General features: G+C 40.3%; 1 protein-coding gene across 1 annotated transcript in view; it reads left to right on the top strand.

Annotated features, from left to right (window-relative positions):
* Positions 1–18285, top strand: part of ssrp1 (structure specific recognition protein 1) — a 58624-nt gene that overhangs the window by 17061 nt on the left and 23278 nt on the right. Inside the window, 4 exon segments of the mRNA NM_001197197.1 lie at positions 2106–2336; positions 9370–9473; positions 9719–9847; positions 17614–17835. Coding sequence (NP_001184126.1) covers positions 2106–2336; positions 9370–9473; positions 9719–9847; positions 17614–17835 — 686 coding nt within the window.

The raw sequence follows: 18285 nt of genomic DNA, 5'->3' as shown, positions 1-18285 counted from the left end.
GGGCACTATTGAGAGAACTGAAGTCCCATTTCGCCTGTTCAGATGATCAGAAACCAAAGATGACCAAACAGGAAGAAAAAACGCTGAGCTGTTTAAAGAAAGTTCCCATAATGCCTCACTCCTGCACAGACACCCAGACTAAGTGAACATGCTCAGTTAGTAAGACTATGAGTCCGCTTCCTGCTGATTGGCTCAGATCCACATTCCTAAGGTTGGGAATGAGTTCTTAGCATTCTTGAGGGAGGGGGGAGCAGGAAAGAGCAGAGAACTGAAAGCTGCGTGTCTCTGGCACAGGAATGACACACAATGAATCTTTTTCCAGAGAAGTCAGTGCAGTGTTTCTGTGAGTGCTTATGGCTGTACTTACATAGACCTTTCTGATAAAGCTTACTTAGTTTTTACCTTTCTTTCTCCTTTAAAATCAATCACATTTGTCTGACAAGACCTGTTTTTCTTAAAGCCGTGCTCATTACTGAGGGTGGCCCTCCAGCTGTGATTAGATCAGTTTTTTCAGTCTAAAGAAAAAACTAATCAATCATTTCTCACCGGAGATTGCCAGTAGAAAAGCATTTTTAGATTAGTTTCCTGCGTTAGAGCAGATTAATCTCTGGTGACTAATCTCACTAAGACTCACTGTTGGCTTGGCATGTTTGGGATTTTCTCCAGTGGTTGGAAGAACACTGGTGGAAAAGGCAAAAAGTGCCAAAATATTAGGCACCTCCCAGTTATTTTACTCCCTTGCGTGATTACTTGAGCCAGTGCCCCTGTTTGCTAAAAACTGTACCGTCCCGGTGTATTTCTATAGCAGATCCTCTTTGGCGTCTTCCGTCGTCTTTTCATTATAGCCCAGACAGGTGCATGTGCAATAGAGTAAAAGTTTAGTTAGACACTTAAAAAAACGTAGACACAAAAAAACAGCGCCTGCCTTCGCCCAGTGAAAAGATAGAAGAGGAAGGAAGATTGCCCTGGCAAGCTCCTTCAGAAATACTCTGGGCCAGTGCAGGTTTCTGCTAATAGAAAAACCAGCCTGGGGTATCTGGTAGGTAAGTGATTACAATGTGGAGTAGAGTAAATGTGGAGTAGAGTAAACCTTGCCCGGTTTCTTGTGCATATGCAAAAAAGAATTGGCACAAGGAATGCCTGGGACAGTAGTAGAAAGGTAAGTAAAATGCCAGAAAGGTGCTGAAACAGTTTTCTCCACATGCTTGTTCAGTTTTCTTTTAACAGGAGCACTGGCCTAAGGATAAAATATAGCCATCTATTTCACTGGAAGGTGCCTTACATTTTGGCACCCCCCATAAGATATACTTTTGTACTTTTTTTCTTTAAAGAATATAAAAAGTCACTGGGGTTCCAAATGTTAGGCAACCCCTCCCCCCACCCAGTGATTACAATTGCCTGATAACCCTGGCTGGATCAGTGTCATTTTGGCACCCCCTCCAAAATAGACTTTTCATGTCCTTTAAGCTATACATACTCAGTCAATTATATCCTTATAGAAGTGGTTTGTTATGTCTTTTGTTATCGATGCTTAGAGATGTAATTTCACATGACTCATTAAAACTTAAATATTCTAATATTAGGATATTTAAAATTATCTTTGGAGTTCTGTGTCCAGAATAAAAGCACCTCTGTGTTCAAAACTGCTCAATTATTAATGATATCCTTATATTTTATAACACGAGAGTACATTGGTCACTGTGTGTGTGTGTGTGTCCGCACGCACATGGGACTCATTATCCAAAATGATCAAGACCTGGGGTTTTCCAGGGGTCTTTTCCTAATTTGGATCTCCACACCTTAAGTCTACTAAAAAACATTTAAACATTATTTAAACCCTATATGATTGTTTTGTCACAAATAAGGATTAATTATATTTTAGTTGGGATCAAGTACAAGGTTCTGTTTAATTACAGAGAAAATGGAAATCATTTTTACAAATTTGTATTTTTGGATTCAAATTGAGTCTGAGAGATTGCCTTCCTTTAATTTGGAGCTTTCTGGATAATGGATCTTATACCTGCATATATTATATACATTTTTTTTTTTGGCTGGATTTTTTTTTCTTAACTTTTAACTTAATGTTTTTATTCTTCCTTTATCAGGCATTTGCTCAAAATGTTCTCTCTAAAGCAGATGTTATCCAGGCTACAGGTGATGCAGTTTGTATATTCCGTGAACTCCAGTGTCTTACTCCACGTGGACGTTATGATATACGTATATATCCTACCTTTCTCCACTTGCATGGAAAAACGTTCGACTACAAAATTCCATACACTACAGTGTTGCGCCTTTTCTTGCTGCCACACAAGGACCAAAGACAAATGTTCTTTGTAGTAAGTTTTTATTTTCTTAGATCTTACATATTAATACTCCTTACAGCCGCTGGAGAAATATGAACGAGTGCAGTAACCTATAGCAGTTAATCAGGTTTACTTTCGTTTTACTGCCTGTGGTACTCAGATCAAAACTTATTTTTAGTAGAAGGGTCCCATATTCCATTTATTTTCATACCTTGATCAGCATTTATATAGCAAAATATAGAAAATTTGAATGCATTTTATTTTGGGGTCTCTACTTGCCATAGACATGAGCTACTGTATGTACAATGGGCAGTAAACATTACCAAAAATGACATGATAAATATGTCCTTAACCCTTTAAGTGCCAGCCGAATTCGTCATTTCAGTTCCCCCCAGTGCCAGACGTTTTGTGAACATTCTGTGCTCTCTCAATGTAGGGGCTTTTACTGGGGGCAGGGTTAAGTTTAGGTAGGCAAACTATATATTGTTTTTTTCAGGAGAACCTGAGCTTTCCAAATCTACCTGAGTTTTTGTGTATTTCCACTTCTGGAACAAGATTTAGAGCTTGAAATACAAAAAAAAAAAGAAAAAATGCTATTTTTCATGATATAAGGATTTCTACCAGAAACACATTTTATTTTATGGACAAAAATTACACTGATTTGGAAAGCCTCATGTCTCCCGAACGTGCCAATACCTGATATGTATAGTTTTATTGAGATTTCTGACTTCTATAGATCAAAAACTCCCAGCAGTAAATTACTAAATTTTCAAAGCATTACAGCAGAATACGGCATACTTTACATTCCAAAGCCAAAAATCCTGGAACATTAGGTTTACCCCAGGAAACCATACATTTTTGAAAACTACACATTCTGACGAATCCGAAATGGGTAACTATGTCTTCCAACTCCTAAGTACCAAACGGCAATGCTTTACTGAATTTAGCATTTTCTATAAAAATTATGAAAATTCTAAAAAATCACCTCAAATCTTCCATTTTCAAGCACCTTATCTCCCACATAACATTAGGTACGAAGAAAACACACCCTAAATATGAAAGCCAGGGGTCCACTGAACAGTTTGATGCCCATTGTGCATAGGATCACCGATGTATCTGGCATTTAGAAACCCCAAAAGGAAGTTAGTACATACAAATTGCCCAGGAGATCTCTTTAGCTACTGAAAATTCAACACATTTACTGCATTTTCTGTGGGGTAAAAACACAAAAAAATACATTGACCCCCCAAAATCATATATTTTTGGAAAGTACACATTCGGACGAATTCAAAATTGGTACCCATGTCTTTCTACTCCAAACTACTGAGTCGCAATTCTTTCCCAAAATTGCCAGTTTTGATGAAATACCTAAAAATCACATCAAATCTTCCACTTTCAAGCACCTTATCTCCCACATAACATTAGGTACCAAAAGAACACACCCTAAATATGAAAGCCAAGGGTCCGCTGAACAGTTTGATGCCCATTGTGCATAGGAACACCAATGTATCTGGCATTTAGAGACCCCATAAGGAAGTTAGTGCATACAAATTGCCCAGGAGATCTCTTTAGCTACTGAAAATTCAACACGTTTACTGCATTTTCTGTGGGGTAAAAACACAAAAAAATACATTGACCCCCCAAAACCATATATTTTTGGAAAGTACACATTCGGGCGAATTCAAAATTGGTACCCATGTCTTTCTACTCCAAACTACAGAGTCGTAGTGCTTTCCCAAAATTGCCAGTTTTGATGAAATACCTAAAAATCACATAAAATCTTCCAGTTTCAAGCACCATATCTCCCACATAACATTAGGTACCATGAAAACACACCCTAAATATGAAAGCCAAGGATCCGCTGAACAGTTTGATGCCCATTGTGAATAGGATCAGCACTGTATCTGGCATTTGGAGACCCCATAAGGACGTCAGTGCATAGAGATTGCCCCAGAGGTCTCTTTAGCTACTGAAAATTCAACACGTTTACTGCATTTTCTGTGGGGTAAAAACACAAAAAAATACATTGACCCCCCAAAACCATATATTTTTGGAAAGTACACATTCGGGCGAATTCAAAATTGGTACCCATGTCTTTCTACTCCAAACTACAGAGTCGCAGTGCTTTCCCAAAATTGCTAGTTTTGGTGAAATACCTGAAAAACACATCAAATCTTCCACTTTCAAGCACCATATCTCCCACATAACATTAGGTACCAAGAAAACACACCCTAAATATGAAAGCCAAGGGTCCGCTGAACAGTTTGATGCCCATTGTGCATAGGATCAGCACTGTATCTGGCATTTAGAGACCCCATAAGGATGTCAGTGCATAGAGATTGCCCGAGAGGTCTCTTTAGCTACTGAAAATTCAACACGTTTACTGCATTTTCTGTGGGGTAAAAACACAAAAAAATACATTGACCCCCCAAAACCATATATTTTTGGAAAGTACACATTCGGGCTAATTCAAAATTGGTACCCATGTCTTTCTACTCCAAACTACAGAGTCGCAGTGCTTTCCCAAAATTGCTAGTTTTGGTGAAATACCTGAAAAACACATCAAATCTTCCACTTTCAAGCACCTTATCTCCCACATAACATTATGTACCAAGAAAACACACCCTAAATATGAAAGCCAAGGGTCCGCTGAACAGTTTGATGCCCATTGTGCATAGGATCAGCACTGTATCTGGCATTTAGAGACCCCATAAGGAAGTTAGTGCATAGAGATTGCCCCAGAGGTCTCTTTAGCTACTGAAAATTCAACACGTTTACTGCATTTTCTGTGGGGTAAAAACACACAAAAATACATTGACCCCCCAAAAGCATATATTTTTGGAAAGTACACATTCGGGCGAATTCAAAATTGGTACCCATGTCTTTCTACTCCAAACTACAGAGTCGCAGTGCTTTCCCAAAATTGCTAGTTTTGGTGAAATACCTGAAAATCACATCAAATCTTCCACTTTCCAGCACCATATCTCCCACATAACATTAGGTACCAAGAAAACACACCCTAAATATGAAAGCCAAGGGTCCGCTGAACAGTTTGATGCCCATTGTGCATAGGATCAGCACTGTATCTGGCATTTAGAGACCCCATAAGGACGTCAGTGCATAGAGATTGCCCCAGAGGTCTCTTTAGCTACTGAAAATTCAACACGATTACTGCATTTTCTGTGGGGTAAAAACACACAAAAATACATTGACCCCCCAAAACCATATATTTTTGGAAAGTACACATTCGGGCGAATTCAAAATTGGTACCCATGTCTTTCTACTCCAAACTACAGAGTCGCAGTGCTTTCCCAAAATTGCTAGTTTTGGTGAAATACCTGAAAATCACATCAAATCTTCCACTTTCAAGCACCATATCTCCCACATAACATTAGGTACCAAGAAAACACACCCTAAATATGAAAACCAAGGGTCCGCTGAACAGTTTGATGCCCATTGTGCATAGGATCACCGATGTATCTGGCATTTAGAGACCCCAAAAGGAAGTTAGTGCATACAAAGTGTATACACTGTAATATAAGCTACCGGCATGTGCATTATGCGGCATAAGACCCCCTAACAGTAAGGAGACCCTAGAAAACTATACATTTTCCGAAAGTACACAATCTGACAAAACAAAAATGGGTAAATACATCTTTCTACTGCAAACTACCAAACTACAAAGCTATGCTAAACAGAACGGTTTTTATGACATTTCTGAAAATTGTCACAAAGCTTGCATTTTACCCCATTATTTACCCCCACATTTTGTACCGTATCAACATAAAACATTCTAAATATGAACGCCAGGGGTCTACTGAACAGTTTGATGCCCTATATGCATAGATTTACCAAACTATGTGGGGTACAGGGGCACCCAAGTAAAAATAGTGCATATGAATTTTCACATAAGATGCTTCGGCTCATGCAGTTTTTGCACCCGGTATGTGTATTATGTGCCATACGACCACCTAACAGTAAGGAGACCCTAGAAAACCATATATTTTCCGAAAGTACACATTCTGGCAAAACAAAAATGGGTAAATACATCTTTCTATTACAAACTACCAAACTACAAAGCTATGCTAAACAGAACGGTTTTTATGACATTTCTGAAAATTGTCACAAAGCTTGCATTTTACCCCATTATTTACCCCCACATTTTGTACCGTATCAACATAAAACATTCTAAATATGAACGCCAGGGGTCTACTGAACAGTTTGATGCCCTATATGCATAGATTTACCAAACTATGTGGGGTACAGGGGCACCCAAGTAAAAATAGTGCATATGAATTTTCACATAAGATGCTTCGGCTCATGCAGTTTTTGCACCAGGTATGTGTATTATGTGCCATACGACCACCTAACAGTAAGGAGACCCTAGAAAACCATATATTTTCCGAAAGTACACATTCTGACAAAACAAAAATGGGTAAATACATCTTTCTACTACAAACTACCAAACTACAAAGCTATGCTAAACAGAACGGTTTTTATGACATTTCTGAAAATTGTCACAAAGCTTGCATTTTACCCCATTATGTACCCCCACATTTTGTACCGTATCAACATAAAACATTCTAAATATGAACGCCAGGGGTCTACTGAACAGTTTGATGCCCTATATGCATAGATTTACCAAACTATGTGGGGTACAGGGGCACCCAAGTAAAAATAGTGCATATGAATTTTCACATAAGATGCTTCGGCTCATGCAGTTTTTGCACCCGGTATGTGTATTATGTGCCATACGAGCCCCTAACAGTAAAGAGACCCTAGAAACCCATATATTTTCCGAAAGTACACATTCTGACAAAACAAAAATGGGTAAATACATCTTTCTACTGCAAACTACAAAGCTATGCTAAACAGAACTGTTTTTGTGACATTTCTGAAAATCGTCACAAAGCTTGCATGTTGCCCCATTGTGTACCCCACATTTAGTAACGTACCAACATAAAACACTCTAAGTATGAACGCCACTAGTCTACTGAACAGTTTGATGCCCAATATGAATAGATTTACCAAACTATGTGGGGTACAGAGGATGCCAAATTGAAATACAGCAGACAAAATGTCCATGTGCAAAGACAAGTAACAAAGAACAATGTAAAAAGCAATAAAATTGATAAAGATAAAAAAAAATCACTAAAATCATTTTATTTTTTTTGCCTAATAATATCTGCGGGCAGAATAACAGTTTGAGTATTTTGGCTAGGGCAAATAAGTTTTACAGACAAAGTCAAGCAAACAACAAATATGCATAACTGAAAATGCTATAAAATGGCTAAACATGCAGTAAAATACCCAAAAATCCACCAAAATCACAGAAAATGTAGTAGAAACACCAAAATAATACACAAAAGGTATTGCGCAGTGCGGTTAGCGAATACACTATCCGCAATGGCAATAAAACATTTTTTTCAGGCAAGAATAAAAACGATGCGATTAGAAAAAAAAAAATAATTACAAAATTACATAAGTGTGTAAGTGTGTGTGTACATGTGTGTAAAATGTGTTTTGTGTGCATGTGTGCGAGTGTGCAACCAAGTGTGAGTTTTCTCTAAGTGCTGTAAGTGATAAATGTTTGAAAACCTCCCAAAAATGCATGTGTGTGTGTGTAAGTGTGAGTATAAGTGTGTATTAGTGTAATAAATGTGTGATTGTGTGTTTGTGTGTGTATTTGCCACTTACTTGGGGTCTAGAAGATCAGGATCTGCAGGAGAAACTCGATCTGGCCCAGCAGCAGTAGATCATGTGAGGGGGCGTGTCAGGAAGCAGGGGGGCCAGAGGGGGAAGCTGCAGAAGGGAGAGGAGCTGCACAGGAAGCCACATGGATGGCAGGTATGTATCATGGGGCCCCTGGGCGATCGCTACCCAGGGGCCACTCGTTCCCCACCTCTGACTGTTGTCTGGAGGCTGGGGAACGAGTGGGGAGCGAAGGAACGGCTTGAAAAGCCATTCCTCTGCTCCCAAAACCGGAAGTGCAGCAGGACGTAGAATCTACGTTCTGTGGCACTTTGGTCCTTTGATACACAGGACGTAGATTCTACGTCCTGTGGCACTAAAAAGGTTAAATGTAAATATGTAATTTTGGGGCCTAAATATGCCACATCATTTGTAAACCTATGTGCATTGAGCATCAAACTATTCAGTAGATCCCTGATATTCATATTTAGAATTTTTTTATCATGGTACATGGGAGACAAAATACTGCAAAGTAGAAGGTTTGAGGTGATTTTTCAAAAGTTTCAAAAATTGTTATAAAACCGCTTCTTGAAAGCATTAGTGGTTTATTGACATCCCTGCAAGGTTGTAGCAGCACCCCTTCAGCAACCTCTTGAATTGGGTATCGGAGAATAGATCCTAACAGTCTGTAATATTTTATTTTAACAGTGGGCCAGTTTTACACAAAAGCACAGATTTAGAAAGATTAGGTTGTCCCTTAAAGTAAGAGAGCACAAAATGTTCAAAAAACACTTAGTGGGGGTAATTTATAAACACTGGGCAAATTTGCCCAGTTATATGCCACCATTTTTGTGAGCAGAAGGGTCCTTTTGGAAGAGATGGGGGCCCCAGGATTCCTGAGTCAAGCAGACAGGAAGTGTGTGGTGGGGACACTGGGGGGCTCGAGGAGGAAGATCTAACAGCAGACACAGTACCATTGGCAGCCCTCTTGGCTCATTGCTGAGAGGGTTGGGGACACATCTGACTGCACTGGTGGCAAAAGCGTTTACTGCAGAGAACGTAGGTACTAAGTTCTTGGCAGTTAAAGACCTTTTTCGAAACAACATAGAATCTACGTTCTTTGCAGGGACAAATTTATTTTAACAGTTTTTTTTTCAGATTTGAAAGTTATTGTGAACAGTGAACTAATCAGGCCTAGAGGTTTAACATCCCATTAGACTCTGTATAAGTAATACACAAATTTGCTTTTAAAACAGCAGTGTTGATCAGACATTAACAGGTAATATAAGTAAGATGCAACTCTTTTGGTTACGTATGATGCTGATATTTACAAAGATGTCCTATTACCCCCCCCCCCTTTTTTTTTTACCTGCAGATTAGCTTGGACCCACCTATAAAGCAGGGGCAGACACGTTATCACTTTCTGATTCTGCTCTTCTCAAAAGATGAGGACATGACTTTGACACTCAACATGAGCGAGTAAATATATATATATATTTGTTAAAATTAGGATGTTGTATTTTTTTTTTATAGCTCGCTTCCTCCTTATCCACATTTTCTTTTTTCATTTTCTTTTCTTGTTTTTGGTTTCTTTCTTTCTCCCTTCTTACAGCATTATTTCATATTCTGTTTTAAGCATTTAAATGTTCCTTTAGTTTTGGAAATGCTCTCCCTATTCAACTACCATGTTTGTAACTTTTTTTTTTCCAAAAATCTTTTCTCAGGGAAGAGGTTGAGAGGCGTTTTGAGGGAAAGCTTAAAAAGAATATGTCAGGCTGTCTTTATGAGATGGTCAGTCGTGTTATGAAGGCTTTGGTAAACCGCAAGATAACTGTCCCAGGAAATTTTCAGGGGTGAGTTATAACACTAATGTACAAGAGCAAAGGTTTAATTTTTTTTTTATTTTAAGAAAAAATTTTTTCTCTTACCCCTTTCCATACTAATAACAGTTCTAGCTTTAGTAAATATGGCCTTTTGCATAGAAAGTTAGAATGCACCAAACCCACTTTTTTGGGGTTTTTTTTTTTTTTAGAAAGCACTGCTGAATTAGTTTATGGAAAGACCAAAGAATAATTGCTACAATGCTCATAACTGACATCTGCCTAACTGTCAACTTATAGTAAAATTATACGTTCTAGCTCAAAGCAAGGTGCAAAGTTTAGTTAACAGGAGTAGCACTTTGTAATGCAGAATAAGGCTAAAATTGATGTTTGCCCATTAGGTTAACATTATTGTCTGAGTGTAACCTAAGTGCTTGTTAATACAGGTGATGGTGAAAAACTTTGTACTAAAAGTTCATTTCAGTAACTAATGTATCTTATAGTTTAACAGCCTTTGGTAGAGAGTTATCCACATTTTAAGGGATGTTACACACAAGCTTGTATGGTGGCTGTTTTTATGTGTTCCACCACAAGGGAATGCATGAGTCAACACAACCCACTCTTTTCTATCAGATTTTTCTCACTGTGTACCACAGGGAAGTTCTGAATGGAGGCGTAACACATCCAAGTTGCTTCCTTTGGCTCTTCCTTGCGGCACAATGAGGTCAAACTCATAGAAAAGTGTGGGATGTGTTAACGCTTGTGTTCCCTTGTGATGGAACACATAAAAGATCTACAGGGGAGCACATAAGTAAGCGCTCAGGTGTAGGAGCCCTAAGGTAAAACCATTTCTTCTAAGCTAACTAGGTTACTGCACTTCATATTCTATGTGGGGGCCTTACCAATACTTTGTAAAGGGGAAACATTACCCTCTCTTTCAATCAATCTATATCTTTTTAACACTTGATACCTTGCTGGCGCTGGCTCTCACATTGATTCTTGCGGCTAATTTTTTATTATCCAAAAGTACCTCTAGATCCATTTCCATATACAAGAACCAATAAAAGCTGCTTACTCCAGACCAAGTCTGCAGCCCCTTGCCAAAGACCATATCTGCCCAATTTGGCCCTGCATGTGGGTGGCCAAATGGGGCCCAGATCTTGACGTTTATAGTTACATAGGGTTGAAAAAAGACCAGAGACCATCACGTTCAACCTTTCCAAGTGAACCCAACATACGCAAACCTATACTGGCCTACCTATACACTCACATACATAATCCATATATATATATATATATATTAGTCCAAAGTAGGAAGCACACCATACAAAATTACAAAACCTTGGTGCTAGAGCCAAAATTATACAAGCAGGAACGAATGTCAGCACTCTTAGGAATTTTACAAATGGTCAAAAATCATCAGGTAGTTGCAAACGGTGATGTTTTATTACCAACGTTTCAGTCCTCACTTGGGACTTTCGTCAGGGAATACAAAGAAAGTGCATACACATCGGCATTTTAAAAGGAAAATTGGCGCCAAGAGAAAGTGTTGCTAGGCAACAGAGGGTAAACAAAACTAAAGACAGAAAAAGTAAGCCATAGCGAGAAATACATAAACAGAGAAAAGAATCAGAGCGGTGTGTGTGTGGTTTATTTATGCCGCTATAACCCCATAAGCCCCCAAACTACTGGCACAGACAGGTACTTACAGGCGATCATATCCGAGGCACAGAGCAGTAACCCGTTCCTGACAGTGCAAGAGTATAACACGCATACTTGTGTTAGAGACGGCAACTGGGAGAGTCAGGCGTTGCTATGCGGACGTGGCTACTAGTAACGCCGTGTTACGACATGGCCGTTGTAGACGGCAATTGGGGGAGTCACGCGTTGCTATGTGAACGTGGCTACTAGTAACGCTGTGTTACGACACGACCGTCAGTTCCCTCATGGGCACATCTTTAACTATAAACATCCGAACCGTGCGCTGTTCACAGCGCATAGAGTGTGGACACCAGGAGTCCCAAGTACTCGGTAATACCGAGTTATTGTTCCGAAGCCCTTGTCCACAAATAACGGGGTGTCCATAGGGGGATAGCCATCTTGAAACACGCTTGATTATCTTGTCATAGCCATACAAGGGGCAATTGTCGTACAGTGCACGTCTCATGATAAGGGATACCCCCCGCGGGGTAGATACATTATTGGGTTACCGCCCCTACCTTTAGCCTCATCAGCATGAGGAACTACGAGTAGCCTTCGTGGGGAACAACATTTCCCCATATATTGCCATAGCACAGAGGGGTCTCTGGGAGAAAGGAGCCATGGAGCTGTCAGGGACACACACCGATAGAGAAATAGTAGAAAGCTATAAACAGTAAGTGGACCCATAGAGGAGTATGGAAAACACAGTAGGATTTACTTATCATTGCTCACAAGCCAAGCAGGCAGGGAGTAGCAGGCCATTCCTATATGAAAGGGTAGCAGAGAGAATCACAGTTTCTGTGTGGACAATATACAGTGGAGGAAATAATTATTTGACCCCTCACTGATTTTGTAAGTTTGTCCAATGACAAAGAAATGAAAAGTCTCAGAACAGTATCATTTCAATGGTAGGTTTATTTTAACAGTGGCAGATAGCACATCAAAAGGAAAATCGAAAAAATAACTTTAAAAAAAAGATAGCAACTGATTTGCATTTCATTGAGTGAAATAAGTTTTTGAACCCTCTAACAAAAAAAGACTTAATACTTAGTGGAAAAACCCTTGTTTGCAAGCACAGAGGTCAAACGTTTCTTGTAATTGATGACCAAGTTTGCGCACATTTTAGAAGGAATGTTGGTCCACTCCTCTTTGCAGATCATCTCTAAATCCCTAAGGTTTCGAGGCTGTCTCTGTGCAACTCTGAGCTTGAGCTCCCTCCATAGGTTTTCTATTGGATTAAGGTCCGGAGACTGACTAGGCCACTCCATGACCTTAATGTGCTTCTTCTTGAGCCACTCCTTTGTTGCCTTTGCTGTATGTTTTGGGTCATTGTCGTGCTGGAACACCCATCCACGACCCATTTTCAGTTTCCTGGCAGAGGGAAGGAGGTTGTCATTCAGGATTTCACGATACATGGCTCCGTCCATTTTCCCGTTAATGCGAATAAGTTGTCCTGTGCCCTTAGCAGAAAAACACCCCCAAAGCAAAATGTTTCCACCCCCATGCTTGACGGTGGGGACGGTGTTTTGGGGGTCATAGGCAACATTTTTCTTCCTCCAAACACAGCGAGTTGAGTTAATGCCAAAGAGCTCTATTTTGGTCTCATCAGACCACAGCACCTTCTCCCAGTCACTCACAGAATCATTCAGGTGTTCATTGGCAAACTTCAGACGGGCCTGCACATGTGCCTTCTTGAGCAGGGGGACCTTGCGAGCCCTGCAGGATTTTAATCCATTGCGGTGTAATGTGTTTCCAATGGTTTTCTTGGTGACTGTGGTCCCTGCTAATTTGAGGTCATTAACTAACTCCTCCTGTGTAGTTCTAGGATGCTTTTTCACCTTTCTCAGAATCATTGACACCCCACGAGGTGAGATCTTGCATGGAGCCCCAGAGCGAGGTCGATTGATGGTCATTTTGTGCTCCTTCCATTTTCGAACAATTGCACCAACAGTTGTCACCTTCTCTCCCAGCTTCTTGCTAATGGTTTTGTAGCCCATTCCAGCCTTGTGCAGGTCTACAATTTTGTCTCTGACATCCTTGGACAGCTCTTTGGTCTTTCCCATGTTGGAGAGTTTGGAGTCTGCTTGATTGATTGATTCTGTGGACAGGTGTCTTTTATACAGGTGACTAGTTAAGACAGGTGTCCTTAATGAGGTTGACTAATTGAGTAGAAGTGTCTAACCACTCTGTGGGAGCCAGAACTCTTAATGGTTGGTAGGGGTTCAAAAACTTATTTCACTCAATGAAATGCAAATCAGTTGCTATCTTTTTTTTAAAGTTATTTTTTCGATTTTCCTTTTGATGTGCTATCTGCCACTGTTAAAATAAACCTACCATTGAAATGATACTGTTCTGAGACTTTTCATTTCTTTGTCATTGGACAAACTTACAAAATCAGTGAGGGGTCAAATAATTATTTCCTCCACTGTATATACAATGTATCCTGATACAGTGGTTCAGGGACAGACAACTAAGTCAATTGTAACCTCAGGGATAGAAGAGACAAAGTGGCCAAAAGGAGAAACAAATTTTGCAGGGAAACACACAATGGTGAGAGTTCAGATGAAGCATCCAATAGAGCTGGGCGGTATGACCAAAAATTTATATCACGGTATTTTTCAAAATTATATCAGTATCACGGTATTTGACGGTATATAAATAAAAAAATAAATAATAAATATTGGTGGCCCCCCAACACCAACCCCCCCCAACAACCCCAGCCCCCCCCCCCAGCCACAACTCCCCCCAACCCCAGCCACAACCCCCCCAGCCCCCCCAACCACAACCCCAGCCACAACCCCCCAGCAGAACTTACCCAACTTGTGGTTCCTCCAGCGATGCGTCCTAGCGACGTCGCGTGCGCGCCGACGTCACGTACGCACGGGCGCAACCCGGAAGTTATAGGAGAAAAACAGCAGGAGGCGCGCATACCGGTATAGCGGTATGTTTAAAACTCATACCGGGTTTTTTTTTTTAAAAAAACGGTATACCGCCCAGCACTAGCATCCAAGTGGCAATGTTTCATTGAGGCCCTTTGGTGCTACACAGTCTAGTTTGTGAATCCACCTGGATTCTCTTTGTAGTAAGGCCTGGTCCCTGTTTCCACCTCTGGACAGGGGGGGCTGGAAATCGATGGCCATACATCTGAACGTGGGTAAGGAGTGCCTCATGTTCAAAAAATGTCTTGCTACCGGTTGGTCTGCCTTACCTTCTTTAAGTGCCCGGCTCACTGCAGACCGGTGATTACCGATGCGTTCACGCAGGGTAGTAATGGTTTTACCCACATAGTACATACCGCATGGGCAAGTAATGATGTAAACAACATATGTTGAGGTACATGTTAGTCTATGATAAATCTTAAGTCTTTTGCCTGTGTGAGGATGAGGGAAATCGGGACCTGTGAGAAGACATCGGCATGTAGTACAATCAGGGCATTTATAACACCCTAGTCTCCTTTGTTTAGAGAGCCAGTCCATCTGAGTTTTTGGGGACCCTTTGAAGTCTGTTTTAACCAGTAAGTCTCTGAGGCTGCTGCTTCTTTTATATCCCAGCATTGGTTTCTTTGAGAGATGTAGAGAAAGAGTCTCGTCCTGGTTGATCATTGGCCAATTTCCTTGAATACTTTTGGATAGAGATGATGACGTGGGGCTGTATGTGGTAGTGAATATCAAGGGGTTGGTATGAGTAACATCCCCGTGTTTCTTGTAAATTAACTCATCTTGAGTGTATAGGAGAGCTTTTTGCATCTGTTGTTTCAGTTGACTGTCCGTGTAGCCTCTTTCCAGGAACCTGTCATACATCTCTTTGAGTTGTATTCTTGCAGTATCAGGTGAACTATTATTCCTAATAACCCGCAAAAACTGGGAGTAAGGGATACCCCTGACAGTGGCTGGGGGATGGTGGCTAGTGGCGTGTAATATAGAATTACGATCGGTAGGCTTGCGGAAAAGTCTAGTCCCAAGTCCTGACCCATTCTTGTAAATGTTTAAGTCTAGAAAGTCGACATTATCCTCATGGTAGTTGAGAGTGAGTTTAATGGGGCTGTCGAGGGAGTTTAAGTCCTGGTGGAACTGTACTAGACTGTCTATATCCTCCGTCCAAATGAGGAAGAGGTCGTCAATGTAGCGAAAGTAAGTGAGAATGGGATTACCCAGCAGGGGGAGGATATGTACCTCCTCAAAGTGTTGCATGTAAAGGTTAGCGTAAGAGGGTGCCAGGGCACTGCCCATTGCGGTGCCTGATGTCTGAAGGAAAAAAGAGCCTTCAAAACGAAAATAGTTCCTGGTCAGGGTCAGTATATATATATATATATATATATATATATATATATATATATATATATATATATATATATATATATATATATATATATATATCAACATCAATTGTAACTGTACATTTTAGCATCACAATAGCCTTGGATATTATGCTTGTTCAAGAAATCATTCAAGCCCCTCTTATAGGCATCAACAGAATCTGCCATTACAACATCACTAGGAAGGACATTCCACAACAAAATCACCTACACTGCTGTAAAAAGTTCTGTTCCTCTGTCTATCATTTTTATAAAAAAAAAAAAGACACCCCTATCTGTCTATTATGCCCTCTAATGTATATGCACATAATAATGGCCAGCTTTGGGTTGTTTTGTGACCCACTAAGGAGGCAATTTTCACTTGGACAACACATCCCTGTGTTCCATTACCATAAAGGTTCTGTTTGTCCCCATCTGCAAGTAAATTATTTTTTGTTAGCAAATTTTTAATATGACAGGTTTTAGTCCTATAGGTAGAAAGACATAATTGATATCTGAGCCCTTGAATATTAACTCTCATGGCTGCATAGTAGCTTGTTTTAGGGCAATGACATACAGTCGTAGTGGAGAAATATTGTGTAATTGGCATTGTGGAAACATGGCTGAATGAGTCACATAACTGGGTAGTAAATATAGAAGGCTTAACTTGATTTTGAAGGGACAAGGAAATAGAAAAGGATTTTAAAGCTTGTTTGTAGGAAGAAAAATTATGGTGACAAATAATGGGGCTGAAGCCTTATGCGTTGAACTTTTCACAAACTAAACATTCCAGCAAATCAATAGTAAGGGTATGCTATACCCCCCCCCCCCCCCCCTCAGATCAGCAAATGGAAGATGCTCAATTCTTGTTGCAAATAGAGAAGGCTGCTAGTTTCTGGCAAGATTTGATAATGTGGTTTTGAAGGAGAAAGTTTTACTATACCTGAGTAAAGAGCCCTGATAGCAGCTGCCATTTTAGCTTGGTCTTGGTAGCTTCCTGCTGCAGTTATAGCCGTTGGAAGCTCAGATCACACATTCCTTAGGTGGGGGAAGTGAGTTCTTATGCATTCATGTGGGAGGGGGTGAGAGGAGAGAACTGAGCAAACCTGAAGGAGCTCTAAAAGAGGAAGTCTGATACCGAAGAAAATGTTCCCAAAAAAGGAGACAAGAAATCCTGTGTTTCGTTTGATAGGGGATTTAGTGCAGCATTACTGCAACTTCTTATGGCTGTATTTACATAGACCTTTCTGGTAAAGCTTACTTAGTTTTTACCGATCCTTCTCCTTCAATTACCCATGTATTCACTGGAGGAACAGTACTACTAGAAGACTTAAAGGGATCAAGTTTATAAAATTGTTTTATGACACTTTTATGTCATACATTATTGAGAACCCAACTGGAAATCATACTATACTGGATATAGTGATCTCTATCAACCTAGAACATATAGCAATTGTGCAAGTACTAGAACCCCTAGGTAATAGTGACCATAATGTTGGCGTAACAAAGGCTCTAGATTTCAGAAAATCAAGTCTTTGTTCCTTAAAGGAACAGTTAATTCTACAAATGAAACTGGGTAAAAAGGCTATGCAAATTAAAAAAAAAATGTTTTCAGTTTATTTAGATGAATTTTCATGTGATTACAATGACATACCTATGGCAGTTTACAATTTTATTTTGACCGTGGTAACATACTTAGGTTTTTGTGGAGGTTATTTTTCTTTAGGGATGCAGACTGTAAGAAAATGTATTTTTCATTCCATGACTTTCACTTTCTAATAATGCTAAATGTTTCTCCTTGTAGCCACTCTGGATCACAGTGCATTACATGTTCATACAAGGCCAGTTCAGGGTTGCTCTATCCATTGGAACGTGGCTTTATCTATGTTCATAAACCACCTGTGCACATAAGATTTGATGAAGTCAACTGTGTCAACTTTGCCCGTGGTACCACAACTACACGCTCATTTGACTTCGAGATAGAAACAAAACAAGGTTCACAGTATACTTTCAGCAGCATTGAAAGGTTAGTGAAAATTTTTATATCATGAGTTGGTGACTGCTGTGTCAGTGTTTATTTGTACTATTTAAGGTGTGCCTAATAGTTTTATAGAGTATAAAGCCTTTGAAGAATGTGGCGTGTATATAGGTGGTGAGATGGAAGACTTAAAGGGAAAAGAAAGTCAAAGTCACTTGGGGGTGCCAAAATGTTAGGCACCCCCAAGTGACTTTGACCACCTACCTTTTACCCCGGGCTGGTGCCCCTGTGAGGAGGGAACAGCACCAGCCCGGGGTAGCTGCAGGCGCTTCCTTCCTCTTGTTTCGCTGCGCGCGCATGCGCAGTAGAGAGAAAAGCCGAACTTAAACATTAAAGTCGGCTTTTCACTCTACTGCGCATGCGCCCACCGCTGGCATTCAGGAAGAGGAAGCCAGAACACGGAAGCGCTGCGCTCCAGGTGCCCCGGGCTGGTGCTGT

The sequence above is a fragment of the Xenopus tropicalis genome, chromosome 7 (genome assembly GCF_000004195.4).
Source record: "Xenopus tropicalis strain Nigerian chromosome 7, UCB_Xtro_10.0, whole genome shotgun sequence".
Classification (NCBI taxonomy): Eukaryota; Metazoa; Chordata; class Amphibia; order Anura; family Pipidae; genus Xenopus; species Xenopus tropicalis.
The sequence above is the reverse complement of the archived record's forward strand: the minus strand, read 5'-3'. Positions and strand labels throughout refer to the sequence as shown.